This window comes from Ciona robusta, chromosome 2, assembly GCF_009617815.1.
Source record: "Ciona robusta chromosome 2, ASM961781v2".
In the NCBI taxonomy this organism is placed as follows: Eukaryota; Metazoa; Chordata; class Ascidiacea; order Phlebobranchia; family Cionidae; genus Ciona; species Ciona robusta.
In genome coordinates, this window is record NC_143236.1 from 4,611,022 (window position 1) to 4,626,188 (window position 15,167).

A 15,167-nucleotide genomic window follows, 5' to 3' on the forward strand; every position below is an offset into this window, starting at 1 on the left:
ACAAAACTGTATCCTCCCGACTTCCATAGACTGTTGTAAATTGTTTAAAACGCGCTCAGGATATTTGGATTGTGTGCTAAAGCTTTCCCATCTTACCCCAGAGTGCTATAACTATTAATGTGTCGTAACTTGTTTGAAAATGTAGTATTTTTAATATACGGCAACCGAGTTCAGTTCATTTTATTTTGGCAATTTTGCGTTTTGTTTACGAAGAACGGCATTCCATCAACTAAGAGAACCAAATCTCCATTTAAATTTAATTGCGACAGCCAGCCTTACACAACAGAGGTAGTGACTATATTTGAGGTTCGTGAAATGCCAGTTGAAAGTGTGTGGCGCGTCGAAGTGTCTCCAGAACTTCTATTACACGGTTCGGTAAATCAGGCTAAGTTTATTACAGACCCGCAAGGCACGTGACAGAGTAACCATCCACGCAAGGTCCACAGTAGCCTTATGCGTCGCGTTGTTTTACACAAAAAGCTAGCTATAAAAGACCTCACACAACGACGCGTGTGTTCATACGGTAATGATAGGTTTGCCCAAAGAAAACTAGTTAAATTGCATATTGTGAGTGTGTGCTGAGATTTGGATGCGATTTTTAGTCTCAATTCTGAACTCAGCACGTTTGATTTTAAAGAGCGTTAAGCCTACACCTATATACCCTATTATTTCCGTAACTGCACGTAACGACACCATTCGATCGCTCATACGTCATGCTTACCCTGGATCTGACGTCGCAAAACGGAACTGTCGGCCGTACACAATGACACGCACGATTACAGTGATTTCACGCGATGACAATCGCTTTAAAATCAATAGAAAAAGTCTGCTTTGACAACTTCAGTCACAAAATGACCAAAGTTGCGTTGTGTACGCGTATTTTTGTTTAGAAAGTTACAACTTCTGTGTTTACTGCTTTTTATTTCAAACATTGTTAAAAATTCAAACAAAAGCACTGCAGAAGATTGCTTATGCTTTAGCACAATTCAAAAATGAAACGTTGCACTATCACTCAGTTAAGGAAGGCAGCTCTAAGTTTATGAATCCCACGCTTTACCGTGTCATTGACCGGCACCCTATAACAGAACACCGAGCAACGGTATAACACACACGTAATGATGCCGGTTAAATTGTTTGTTAAGTCATTCACTTCCTCTGGAATGCTAATATCCGAGTTGGCTTGTAATATTGGGCATGAACGGGCTCGTCTGTTTAATTACTCCAACCGCACTCTCTATGACGTAGTGCATCGTCATAATGAATATGCATGAGTGATTACCAATCGGTGTGGTTTGTCAAATATAATTAAGCGATAAAAGTCCAAATATGCCCGTACATTTAGTTAGTTTTATTTGAAACAGGAATTGGGTAATCGTGAGTAAATGTAATATTCGTCGTGATTCCTTTTCTAACATATCCGCATTAAATGACAGTTAAGATAATTCTCGAAAATTCTAAACACAACCGTCCTATTTAACTAGTTTTCTAATTTTGTTCAACTGCAGCGCCTGCACTAGCAACCGTTGCAAGTTGAGATTCCACGTTCGTTTTAAATCCTCTGTACCGATAGATGTCACGTGACAAAATTCGGCGGCAAATCCTAATTTCCCTCGACGCCCGGGAGGCTGGGAAACCTGCGCCGTATCGAACGCTGCTGATGTGCGTGGGAACATCCATATCCACTAATTCGAGCAGGCGATCCGCTCGTTTCTTTCCCCGATGGATATTCTAGCTATCTTACATTTTACATGTGCGAACCAAATAGTGCCGCGGACCAACGGTGCGGACGTATGACGTGGACATTTAAAAAGTCGGCATTCCAGGCAATATGTGATATCGATCGTTTCGTCTAAGGTTTCGACCGTTTCTGTATATTCTCCGATAGTTTACATTTTTAAATCCATTTTAGCGGTTATGGCCAGTAATGACGACGTTATACGTTTTACGCTGACCGAATTTTCTTATCAAGTTCGCAATCTTTCAAATTCTCCAGCAAAGCTTTCAACCACATCGATGCCAGCAGGTTGACGGGCGTATGGACCAGCCTTTCCCACGGCATCCCATTGGCCCGTGCAGTATTTGCTGACGTTGGTTCTCCCATCTGCACTGCTTGATTCGCACATTATGAGCGGCCATTCATCCCACTCCACGTACCTAAACCAATTACCATTCGCCGTCATTGAATCTTCCGCACAGCGCGTCTCTTCATCCAATAAAAACCCAGCAACGGGTTACGGTCGAGTGGTTATGATGACGTATTAACGGCATCAGTAGGTAACCAAATACGACTTAAAGAGTTGTGGTTCGCTGCAAACTTAGGCGTTCTGATTTTGTGTCATTAACCCTTTTTTTTAACACACTGTCGGAAACGAACCTCAAACAAAAAGCTGAAGCGGCCAGAGCTTTGAAAAAAAATACGATCGTTGGGGGAATTTAACGTCTTGTTTGTGTATACATCCATTAGCAGATGTTAATGTATTCAATCACTTATGTTCATATTTTTACTCTCAATTTAATCTCTTTGCTGATCTTCAAAAATAACATCCCGGCGTGACGTCACAATGGTGGTCGCGTGGTTTAGCGTCAACTTGTTATCACAATTCGCGTTTTCGATCTAAACCGAAGCCCGCTTTATATCCAACAACCCAGCCTTTGGTCCAGACAATCGGAATAACGGTTTCTTATCTTTCCCGTGCACATACAAAAATTTCCGCACAAACGATGCCCACAAGCCGCCTCAACTTTCGAGTGAACTTTAGGCTTAATGTTGTATTGTTTTGACTTGCAGCAGGTGCACGTATTAAGTTACCAACCCCGCGGTTCGACATTTAAAAAATCTCTAAAATCCGTACACAAATCGGGCTCTGCCAGCGGTCGCTCGCGCAATCAAAATAAACCTAAAACGTCGATCGGTTTATCGAGAAGTGACACAGGCCACGCGAGTGACAGCATATAGAGGTCGGGTTATCACATCCGACACCGGTCGCAGCCGTCACTGATCCGCAGCTTTCAGTGCCCTCAATGTCACCAGCGTGAAAGCGATTGATACATTGGACAGGTTGAAAGGAAAACGGTTTTATACTTCAAAAAAATATCTCACCGAAACTATATAACCCGTTATGCATTTAGCAGCGTTAAATCATCAAATGCTTTGAGCCTGAAATTGGTCGTCGCGTTCCTGAACCATAACGTCATAGGCAAGGTTCAGCGTCAGCAATTTTTCAAACCCACTTTCGATGTATTCGCGGGTTATTAATAAACTGATGGGAGTATTAAATGGCTGATATGCTTCAACATCCGGGGTCGTTTTACTAAATTCCGCTTAAATGCAGAAGATAATCACGATGAATGTAATTGTTCAACCCTTTTTTTGGTTTTTGGTTTACCGGTTTGAAATTAACGACCAAATTACTTTGTCGTTTGTTGTAGTGTGACAATTTGCGTAAATAAATCCGTTTAATCTAAGTTTTTACGAGCCAGTTATGCATGATTCTGCATAAAAATCTCTTAAGCCCAATTTAAAACTGTTTATACCATATCCAAGTCATAAAGTAGACATTTTTAGTCTAAACGTAGAACAATACGAAGTAAAACAAATACCAAACTGAGTAAATATGGCAGGCCTCGCCCATTTAGTTCACTTTAAAAGAGCAAAATAGAAAATTTATGGAAAGCAGCTCGTGCCACTCCCCATTCCTGTTTCATTAAATTGTTGGTACGGTCGTATGTTGGTGCTACCCGTTGGTCTGCTTATCATCACCGGCGCCGCTTTTCATTCCACGAAAGTTTAATTTTGACTCTCGATCTTGAAAGAGAGCCTCCACTCACTAGCGCGTACAGAACCCCCCCAATAAACGACCTCTCGCTGCGCAAAAGGTTGTTGTGTTTAAAACGCACGCCAATTGCAGCGTTGCTTAGAGTAACAAATGGCTTGCATTCAGCATTACAAATGAAATTGTTTATAAACTTTACCACGCTGATTCGTTTTAGCCAAACCCGCAACCAATGACAGTTCACAGCACATTAATCTACGCAGCCTATTTGTAATCCTTGTCATATCAGTTTGTTTTGTTATCCCATTATCCGTGCTTACGGGCCGTCTGTGTGATATGTCATAACTTACCAACCCGCCCAGTATTGCGGGAAACTTCAGTTTCTATTTCTCTGATACCCGGTTAGAGTCCCTTTGCATATTTTGCATTTACGAAACTTAGTAGAGTGCCCTTGCATTTTTCAACTTGTTGACAATATTGAATAACTTGCGGTGACGCAGGACAACGAAAAATGCGGCTTCCAGACGCAAATAGCTGACTCCGTTGCTTGAGCGACTGGACCACCTACCGCGGCAGCATGTGAACCAGTCAAAACCGCTTCGCACTGGATCCTGTTGTTTTAGGGTTCGCGTCAACGTGCCTGAACTTCCTACGTCACGACTCGGGGATCACCGTTTGCTCGTAATCTATTAACACAGGATTTCAGCACGCCTGAAACGCCATGGCGCTTTGCTTGTCCTTTCGAGCCTACCCATTTATCGAGCCGGCCAACCTATGACCCCTACCTTATCTCGGCCGTCATCACCCGTCCGTTAAGCGGTTCAATATAAGGATCCCGGCACGCCACGTCCATCACCACAGTCCCCACCTCGACAATGGTCGTCGCGGCGCTGTTGAAAGCCCCAATCCCATACCATTCACTTTCTCCACTATGCAATGTGCTGTTGGTACAGCAAAACGCCCCCCACGCAGTCGCGGGTTATTTTAACTTCGTTAATCCGATCGCCGCTTGTTAATATTGCCGCATCAGTTCGTACACCCCTTGTTTACTGCACGCGCAGGACCTCAATCGCTGACCTACTTAACCCACACAGGCATTCCCCATTCACCATTACCGATTTTAAATTGCCTCCTTTGGAAACTTCGATATGATTGATAGTAATAATCGACACAACGGACCGTCACTACATCTCGAACGTCCCGTCGCTTTTCAGTTGACTGTGACGTAACAAAGCCAACGCCTCGCCCGTCGTTAATCTTCCGACGCCATCATCCTATGAGCGCAGGGTTGATCCAGCTGCACCACGCGTTCTACATAACATGCTGATAGATACCACATCTCATCTGGAATAGCGGGTCGTACATTACCGTGCAGCCGAAGACCTTAACTATTCACCCCCGCCGGTCAAAAGTTCGGTTTTAAAACTTCAATGTTCTAGTTATTTTTTAAGAAGCATTTGTAAAATCTTGCAAGTGCTCATCACATATATGGTAGTGCTTATGCATTTTTTAAAACGAAATTTTGATCCTTTTTTTTTCGGCATTAGAGTCCCGCTGTATTGTAAGCCAGTTTTACCCAGAGGTGGATGAAAGTTATTATTTATTTCACTTTTACTTTTAAATAAAACAATTCCTTTAACCAGACATATCTACGAAAATTAATACTTCGCCTACTTTTACCTCAAAGGGAGAATGAATATTAGACCCGATCTAGATTTTCCCTTGGGTACAGCGTCGCCAACAGTGCCGGTCATTTTGTCGCGAAACTTATTTGTCTGAATCCTTTTAACTTCGTATCCATTACCAATCTTCATACGTATATTATTTCGTTGTCACGCGTGTGCGGTTTGTGTTCATTTCCATTTACTGACGTTATAGGGTTGTGAAGACAACCCTATACTGACGTCATTTCTCAATTTTTCATATTTCGGAAATTTTAGAGGATTTTGTTTCATCCTAAACCGCGACCGCTTATTCCCGGTTTATTGATCCACCAGATCAAGTTTATCGTTTATTATCTCACAATCGAGATTGTCGATCTTCGTGACATCATCACGCATACGTAAGCAGGCCTGTCGTCGCGGATCCGAAAGTGATCTGCTTAGCATCGTATAGCTGTCAAAGCATTCCATAACGCTTATGTACTCGTGTGTGGATACTGCCCAGTGCTTCCATATATTTTTATTTTCAGTGTTACCATGCAGTGTTTTGTAGAATACAAGGCGAATCAGATTCAAATCAGAAGATTTTTCCATCTCCGGTTTCTAGGAAGCTGTATAAGCCAGCACTATTCTCTATTTTTTCAGTTAAACACATACACAACTTCTGCGGTTATGCTGCATCGATCATTTCGTGGAAACGTCTATTTTGGTACATTAGCGTCCAAAACCTTTTCGCAATGATAATTTATAACCTTCGGCCGCAATACCGCCAGCAACCACACGTATTACATTCGTACTATTTTAATTTCCCCCATTCCTCCTACGTCAATTATGACGTCATTTCTATTCATAACTCGCCATAGAAATAATATATCTCTTGATTTCCGCACAGTCTGCGATTTACACACCAAGAAGAGTTTTTCTTCTCAGTTAGTGTCACATTTATTTGGAAAACATTTTAAAATGTCCATATAAGGAACATGGGTACTCAAAATGTGAAAACAGTCTTTCAATGGTTGTCGAATATCGGATTATATCCTCTTTGTTTGCGATCCTACACGGTTTTGTGCTAAAGAAATAAAGGCGAAGTCGCGGTTTTGTTTAGAATCACAAGTTTAATTTTCGACGCCCAACAGTAATGTACGACCATCGTTATGTGCACACAATGTGGTCTTGATATGTCATCGATCGACCTTGTTTCTCCCGTGTCTTTTGCCCCTATTGTGACGTCACAGATCGGATCGTTTGGAAACAAACACACGCGGGTGACCAGTAAGCTGAGCGACTTGTGAACCCCGCCCGATGCGTTTTCGCACCTGCTGTTGATTTTTACCCACGAAAGTGGAACGCCGGTTTCGCGATCGCCACCTTCGCTGACGTAATACTGTGTTTAAAAGACACGCAGAGCAATTTGGGCGAATTCTTTCGACGTAGGAGCTTTCTATTTAAAAACGTGATCTTGTTTTGAAGAGTTTTTGAAGTCGAAAACTGATTAAAAAACCTAAATTAAAAAAGATTGCCCGCTTTCTTCATCCAAACTACTCGGCCACTCGGCTTCTTAAGCCCCAGTTATATTGTTTATTCGGCTTTGAACTTCGGGCCTGCTTTTTCCAAGTCATCTCCCGTGACGCTGTTGACGTTCCATCCGCCAAAACATCGTCTGGCGGCGCAGGCGGAACACGCACTTGCCGCCCCAACAAAGGCCCCGTGTCATTACCTTCACTTTCGGCGGAGGCGTCCGTTTCATTTGGGATCACTCGCAGAATAAGCAAACATAAATTATGAGCGGTCTCGGGCCTTGGATACAGTGCTTGTAAATCGCGGATGGTTATTGATGGAAAAATTAGTTGCCTACGAAAGCTCGCTAAAAATAAGCGATTTTAAGTGGTGCTTCGCCTTTCAAAAGTATTGAGATGTATACGGTCAATTATGGTTGCCTTTGACGTGTTGCTTGTTTATATTTCAACGCGGTTTCTGTTTTCGCGCATTACAAACCGGATTACACACAAAAACTCAAACAATAAACAGGAAAACAAACTGTAACGCAAACAAAATTCGTCCACGGTGTAAAAACAAAACACCTCGGACCATTGTTCAACACCGGTCATAGAGCGAACTCGCACCTGCAGGCGAACATTTCAACGCCCGCGTATAACTCTCGGTCAACGATTTTTATACAGTGGCCCACGAGAACTGGAATATTTATTTCCTGTCTGGCCAAAGTAAACCTCATTAAATCACGACCCTTTGTCGGACAGTGACTATTAAATGGACGACTCCCTATATTAATATGCGGTGGCTCGCAAAATCACACGGTTCTTTGGAGTAATTGATTCGTTTTAAAACCCGCGGCAAAACATTTAATTCATCGCCATAGTGCGCGCGCCTCCCCGGATTTCCGAGGTTCTCCGTTCTTTATAAAGTGACGGAAAACAGGCTTTAACTAGCTTTGTTTCCGCAATAATTTCTTATTGCTCGAAACGGAAAGCGGGAGGCGCCTACCGTTCCCTTGTAATATCGGCGTTCCGAGTGACCGGTCGTGTATACCGCCACACCATTAGCATGACAGTAGGGACTCTTCGCGTTGATTTACTGCCTCGCGCGACTCAAATTCGTGATGAAACGGACACAAAAATAATCAACCGTTTGTGAAGTATAGTCGTCTGCGCCAGTGAATGTGGGAATTGTTGTCAAACAGACGGTGGACGGATTTTCGCCGTTCGTTTCCGTTTCAGCCACTTCGGGATTCCGTCTCCGCCAAACCGACACGGTCAGGTCCACAGGGTGCCCGTAAATAGTTTATCTGTACGGCGCTGATTCACCAGGCATAAGAATTGTGTAAAGAACGTTAATTCGACGACCTGTCCCTTGCCGATCAATGTAACAGGATCCCGGATAACTGAAACTTGGTTACGTAAAGTTACATGACCACTGAAGCAAAGTGCACATGTTGATAGTTCAATAACTCCAGAGAAAGCCAATAAAGGCTACACCATCATTCAGTTGCTTTAGTTAAAAAAGCACTGCTCGTTGGAGAGGAACTTACGAGCGCTCATGCAAGAAGCTTGCCTGCGTTGCTAAACCTCTGCGGTGCTGTAACCAAACACCGAGAATGGAGCTAGTAAAGCGTGACGGCACGTGACCGAGCCACCGTAGATTCCTCGCGAAGCGCAAGACGTTAAACTGCCGGGGTAAAAGCGACGACCCCGAAATAGTTTTTTACTGACCCGTGACTGCTAACCACCGCTTTTGGTCACAGGGTGTAAACCGTGGTCACCTGATCCCGCGGTTACACAGGGACAGATTGAGAGCGTCCGGTTACAAAGAACCCGCTCGCGGGAAAGTGGATCTCACAACACAGGGTCGACCTTGGGTGATTTAACTGATGTGTAGCACCCGTGAGACTGTTGGTGTTGTGCTGTCAAAAAATGAGTGTTTTGATTTTTAGGTGAAATCATATACAAAGACAGTTATTTTTTGTTGTAATTTTATAGTAAATTATGGTATACATGAAAAACAATACAACATGAGTTGCACCGCGATCTATTCTATGTTTTTTTCTACGTGGTTCTTATTTTAAGGCATAACATGGAATGATAATATGCTAGCGGATCTAATGGAACAACGATAATGCGACGCTTGGCTGTGAGCCACTTTCGTTAGCCGCTGCAAAACGCGACCATTTTTCATTCGACCGCAATTTCGATTCTATAACCATGAAAGCGCTCGATTTAGAATATCTTGATTCGATGAAAGCACCGCAAACGGACGCGTTGCATTTCTGCACCAGCGGTTCCATTAGCTCGTTCAAGGTGGCCGGCCCATCATACAGGAATGCGGTGTCGGTTCTTCCATCAAAATCCTCGAATTTTCGCCGCTAATCAAATCCTCCCGCTTGCCCGGCGCCGTTGCCATTATAGAGACCGCCTTGTAGGTTGTGGTCATTTTCTTGCTCTTGAAGTCGTATGTTCAGCCGATTTACTGGTTGCTTTGTTATTTAAAAAGGCCTATTTTCGGCATTCTTTCTAGGGCGATTAGCCTCTTATAAACCGTTCGCGTGCCACGAACCTAATTGCCTCCAACCACGCGCATCGTTCAAAACGTTGCCCGATTTAAAGCCAAGTTTGACATTTCCCCACCAACACGTCGGCACGCAACGAAAATGATTTCTAATTGGCCATTATACGCAGGGTACTGATGCCGTTCTACGATGCTGACGCGAAGCTCATTTTCCTGGCAGGAAAGGTTGGTTGACCTCATACTATTGAAAATTATGTGCAGTCTGGAAGTGTTTTTGTCGTGTAAATGTTTCCCACACACACGTTGCTACATCAGCTCAAATTGATTCCTTTACCCACAGGGCGATTCCTCACTCTCCATACTCGAAGTTGTGGACGGTACAGAGTTGATCAGTCAAGGTAATATCGGTGCTTCCTTCGTTTATTTTATGCCGGGATTCTACAGTGTTTCCGACTTCTTTAACCGCTAGTTCTACTAATGTATAGTTTTTCCTTACCGGCAACACTGACCGGTGTTTGCACTTGTACTCAACCCGCAATAGAAACGGTCTGTGTTTTGGTTCGTCTCGTTGCACGAAAACCAGGCTAATGGACCGTAAAACACTGATTGGACACAGTGTTTTACATCTTCCCATTAATAGGCGAATTTCGCCGAAAAAAACGATTACTCTCAACCAAATTGGGCTGCATAAACAGGCCCGCTGTCCCACTACAGACAGCGGGGCTTAGTCAAGGGTCGGCCTAAACTTCAGAGATAAGTCGGAGATGGTAATTCGATTACGGCACCGTTTCGAACTTCGTGTTTACGTTTGAACAGACTACAATTACCGCTCTAACCCATCGGCGTGTTTGTTTGTTCGATGTTTAGCAGAAGACACGTCAAAAGCGATTATCTTAAACGAAAATATCCCGTCAGTTCTACTGCAAAACTCATGAACATTATTTAAAGCAATCAATCTACAGCGGTTAGGGTGGGCTCTTTATATAGTTGACAAGCATTGAAGCGAAGACTAATTTTAACTTTTTTTATAGTAGGGCGGGGGAAGACGGGATACATTTTTATTCTATTTTGGCATCCCATTTGTTAGTAAACAAAGAACATTCAAAGAAATATAAAACCGAACTCTCATAACTCCCATAGACCGTTGGTAATTGTTTTAAACACGATTAAAATATTTGGATAGTATGTGCTAATGGTGTCCCGTCTTCCACCACTCTACTATATAAAAAATCTTAAACTTTTAAAGCATTTGTTTCTAAATAACGTCAAAATAAACTACCATTTAAGTAAATATTTCATTGGCGCTTTTAACTGAAAAAAAATTTATATATTACATTTACCATCGTTATATTTCTGTATAAAAATAGCGAAACAATATCACATATTTCTCAGCGAGCCAAACCATGTTGCCGGACCAGAGCAAAGGCATGGGCATCCTACCGAAGCTCGCAGTGGACGTTATGTCGTGTGAGGTGGACCGACTCATGCAACTATGTGCTCGGCAGATTGTACCGGTGAAAATAGAGGTCCCAAGAAAGGTAACCACCTTCATCGTATTTTAGCAAACGACGTTTTAACGATCTATTCAGGTTGTCTTTAAAGGGGTGAAATGATACTCAATAAAAGCTACTATTTTTTAAAAAATAGCTGTAATACTAGTGTAACTTGTCCATTTGCCGTTTATCGAAGAAACTAATTATCACTAACAGCGCCTATCATAACTGTGAAGCTTTTGTAAAAAAAACATTCATTTGTTTTACTGTAGCTTGAAAAATGTGATATAGTTTTTATTTTATAAAAGTCGATTTTTTTTTAAGTCACACAGGGATTTTATAAGCGAGCTTTATCCTGACACCGATTCAGACGAAATCGTATTGACAGCAGAGAATTGGTTATCCGGGACCAACGGACAGGTGAATCATAACTAATAATTCGAATTACATTGATAACAGTAATCACACGTACTGCATCACAGAGGACCAAGACGAGCCTGGATCCGAGTACTCGGAAGCCATTACGCGTTTCGCAGAATGCACCAACGGTAGCCGCACCAGCGGCACCAGCGGCACCAGCGGAACCAACGGAACCAGCCGCACAAGCGGCCGAAGTAGTTAAAAACACAACCCCTACTGACACCAAGAAAGTTGCTAGTAGCTCACCACCGCCACCAAGCGAGAGTAAGCTACCGGCACCAGAGAAAAAGGTTGAAGTTGAGAAACCGAAACCCACTGCTTCTGCCGTTGTTGCAAAACCCTTTGCTGGTAAGTAAGACTTTAATAAAGTTCTGAATAAAACTTTAATAAAAAAACGCAACATTTGATACAAGTTAAGTTTTCCTGTTATATATTTCCTTTAAAAAAAATCACCCACAAAGTTACATACGCGGTAACTCGTAAGCTGGCAGAGGGTGTATGAAACAGAACATTCGTGTTATAACGACTGGCGTTTTTCTATCTATTCATGTATATTCATATATTCATGCTTTCATATAACTAGCTTTGGTACTTATGAAACGAGAATCGAAAAACAATTAAACGAATCAATTTAACCCCATCACGTGACAGGTGTCCGCCAGTCCAAATTTCGTCACTGGACGGGTACAGTGCTTCACCCCACCACCCATATAACCAACATACCAAAGCTGAACACCTCGTTATCAGGATCTTGTGATGGTTTCCATATCAACACTGAACGTGTGGCGTTTCCTCTATCCACACCTGGTGGCCACGTCGCAATATGGGAGGTAATTCCTTCAGTAAAAGTTGTTTAATTTATATATATATATATATATATATATATATTATATGTATATAAATATTGCTAAAAAAAATAACATATTTTTTTAATATTACTCGCGATGCAACCAGTATGTTATCAGCACTTTATTCACTGATTATTAGATAGGCACCCTTGCGCAGTTCGTTAGCGCGCATCCCTTTAGCCCAGTTACAGGTTCAAGGCTCGTGTCTGCTACCATTGTGGGTGTATGTGTTTTTGTGCAAGACACTTGACGGCAATTTCTCCAACCCAGTGGCCCCTAACGAGTAGTTTAAATTGTCAGCCATATACAAAATAATCACCACAAAGTTACATACACGTGGTAACTCGCAAGCGGGCACAAGGTACATGAAACAGAACATTCGTGTTAAAACGACTGTCGTTGGGAGGATCAAGCAAGTTATATTTATGCTTGTATATTAGCTTCAATATTTCTTTGAAGTTTACTTTTTAACTAGATGCAAACTCCGCAATAATCGCATCTTTTTCACCTAAGTTTTTTTAATGTTTTTCTAGTTATCAAAAATCGGGCGACTTCCTTCTTCGGACCCACCCAGCCTCCAGAACACCGCAGCAGTCACTGACATGCGGTGGGATCCGTTCAACTCTCACAGAATCGCCGTAGGTCTTGAAAATGGGAAGATCAAAGTGTGGGAGATACCTGAAGGAGGTTTAAAGGAAGTTGTTTCGGAAGAATCATTTTCTCTTTCAGGTAATCTTCGCAGTTGAATTTCTTGACAGATTTTCTTTTATTACTTTGTGGCAGATTTTTTTCCTATTTACTAATTATAGTAATAATCTGGTGGTACGAAAACGTAACCAACAAAGTCCAACCGCTAGTAGAATATATGAACATCGGATCAGGGTCAGATACGCGGAATTTATTACAAGTCATACTAATTTCTTGGGGATTTTTTTTCTCATTTACCGCTTGAAACTGTATTGGTTAGATGTACAGGTAGTTCAGAAAGTCACTGATGTGCACTGTTCTAATCATTCATTCAGTCTATCAAGCTAGCAACGAAATTTAGACCAGGATTGTCTGAATCTTACAATTTGCATAAATTATACTTGTTGAAAATCCTATTACCATACACAGGTCACTACAATAAGGTAATCTGCGTCCGGTTTCATCCTCTCGCATCCGGGATCCTCGCTTCTGCATCTTCGGATTCCACCATCAAAATATGGGATCTGGAATCTCAGGAAAATGTAAGAAATATACGCAATCGTTTTGTGGCAAGAAATTGATGTTTTTATAACAACTATATTTAGGACTTTATAACAACTTCATATTTTTGTTTAGCCAAACAGGAAAATCTTGATAAAACGTTTGCAGGAGTTGTATGTGAACCGAAGTTACTTTTATAGTTTCATTTTATAACTAACCAGTAACACTAACAAAAATGTTTTTTTACCGTTGTGTGATACATTTGTCATACGTATAGATATAGCACTATGGGGTAAGATGAGATATTTCCTGATCCTTTTTTTCACAAATAACAATGCTGTTTTAGAGTCGCGGGTCTACAGTCATATAATTCTATAAATATTGTTTATTCACTACCAAATGGGACGAGAAAAGAGACTAAAAACACGTCCCATCTTACCCCAACTTAATCTATGTATTTATGTATTACCTTACCCCACCCTACTACATGTATTTGTGTATCATCTTACCCCACCCTACTATATGTACATGACCAAACACTTTGTTAATTCCAGTGTATAACACTGACCGGCCACGAAGACGAGATTCTTAATATATCGTGGAGCAGCGATGGCAAGTACATAGCATCCATGTGCAAAGACAACAAGATAAGAATATACGATCCTAGGTCTTCTACTGAACCAATAAAGGTAGGTGTAACATAATGGCAATATTCGACGACATATTTATTATAGGACACCAAGAATATTTTAAGTGTATCAATTTTTATAACAGTCAATATACCTATTTTTTTTAAATGGGTTTAGCAGCCATGTATTTTGATTTAATTTTACTTTCAGTGGTTTTTACTCGTAGCGTCCACTTAACGACTCCTCCTGCTTTTTTATTTCTCTGGATAAATGAATTCGACCTTCGTTATCGTATTCGTATATAGAAGAATAAAAAAATATGTATATATATATGTATTTTTTAAGACTTTTTCGTATAGGTCCTTTCGACTGAGCTTAGAACGCATACCACTATTTAATACTTTGATATCCACTAATGTATAACAACCTTTAACGATCGACTTAAATCTTAGGTTGCCACGGGTTCTGAGGGCAGCAGCAGAGGCGGTAGAATCGTGTGGGCTTGCTCGGACCAACTTCTGATTTCGTCTGGTTTTAAGTGAGACATTTTTATTAGGAAGTTGGAGAACCTTTCTGTTTTAATAAGAAAACATTTTTGTTTTTTTAATGAGAAAAATTTCTGCGTTTTTTTAAGACGAAAATTTCTGTTTTATAATGAGAAGACTTTCTGTTTTTTTAAATGAGAAAACTTTTTTTAAATATGAAAGAAAACCTGATTTTAAATATGAAAACTATCTTTTTTTAATAAAAATATTTTTGTCCTTTTTAGAAGTGGAGCTCGTGAAATTGCCGTTTATGACGTCACAGACATGGATCGCGGTCAAGTGGAATCTCAAGACCTTGGGGGATCCCCCTCCACATTAATACCACATTATGATGAAGATAGTAGCACACTGTTTGTAACCGGGAAGGTAGGAAAGAAATTTTTAAAAATTGATAAAACGTATAGAATTATATGCGTGGCAAAAATTCGGTACCAAAGCACGCTATATAACAGCAGCACTTAACAAAAAAATTGTTAAAAAAATTTTCCAGGAGTTTTGTTTTCATCATGGTCCGTTCTTTAAATAAACTCTTTTTAAGGCCATTGTACGGGTCGTGTCTTTACACACGCTTTTGTTTTTCATTAGAATTT

General features: G+C 41.2%; 1 protein-coding gene across 1 annotated transcript in view; it reads left to right on the top strand.

Annotated features, from left to right (window-relative positions):
* LOC149740384 (coronin-7-like) overlaps positions 1-15,167 on the top strand; it is a 57,018-nt gene that overhangs the window by 22,729 nt on the left and 19,122 nt on the right. The window contains exons 8-18 of the mRNA XM_089871706.1: positions 9,625-9,679; positions 9,795-9,852; positions 10,847-10,992; positions 11,272-11,367; positions 11,430-11,715; positions 12,019-12,197; positions 12,749-12,944; positions 13,332-13,444; positions 13,958-14,092; positions 14,485-14,570; positions 14,802-14,943. Of these exons, the coding sequence (XP_089727832.1) occupies positions 9,625-9,679; positions 9,795-9,852; positions 10,847-10,992; positions 11,272-11,367; positions 11,430-11,715; positions 12,019-12,197; positions 12,749-12,944; positions 13,332-13,444; positions 13,958-14,092; positions 14,485-14,570; positions 14,802-14,943 (1,492 nt within the window). The remainder of the gene's footprint in view (positions 1-9,624; positions 9,680-9,794; positions 9,853-10,846; positions 10,993-11,271; positions 11,368-11,429; positions 11,716-12,018; positions 12,198-12,748; positions 12,945-13,331; positions 13,445-13,957; positions 14,093-14,484; positions 14,571-14,801; positions 14,944-15,167) is intronic.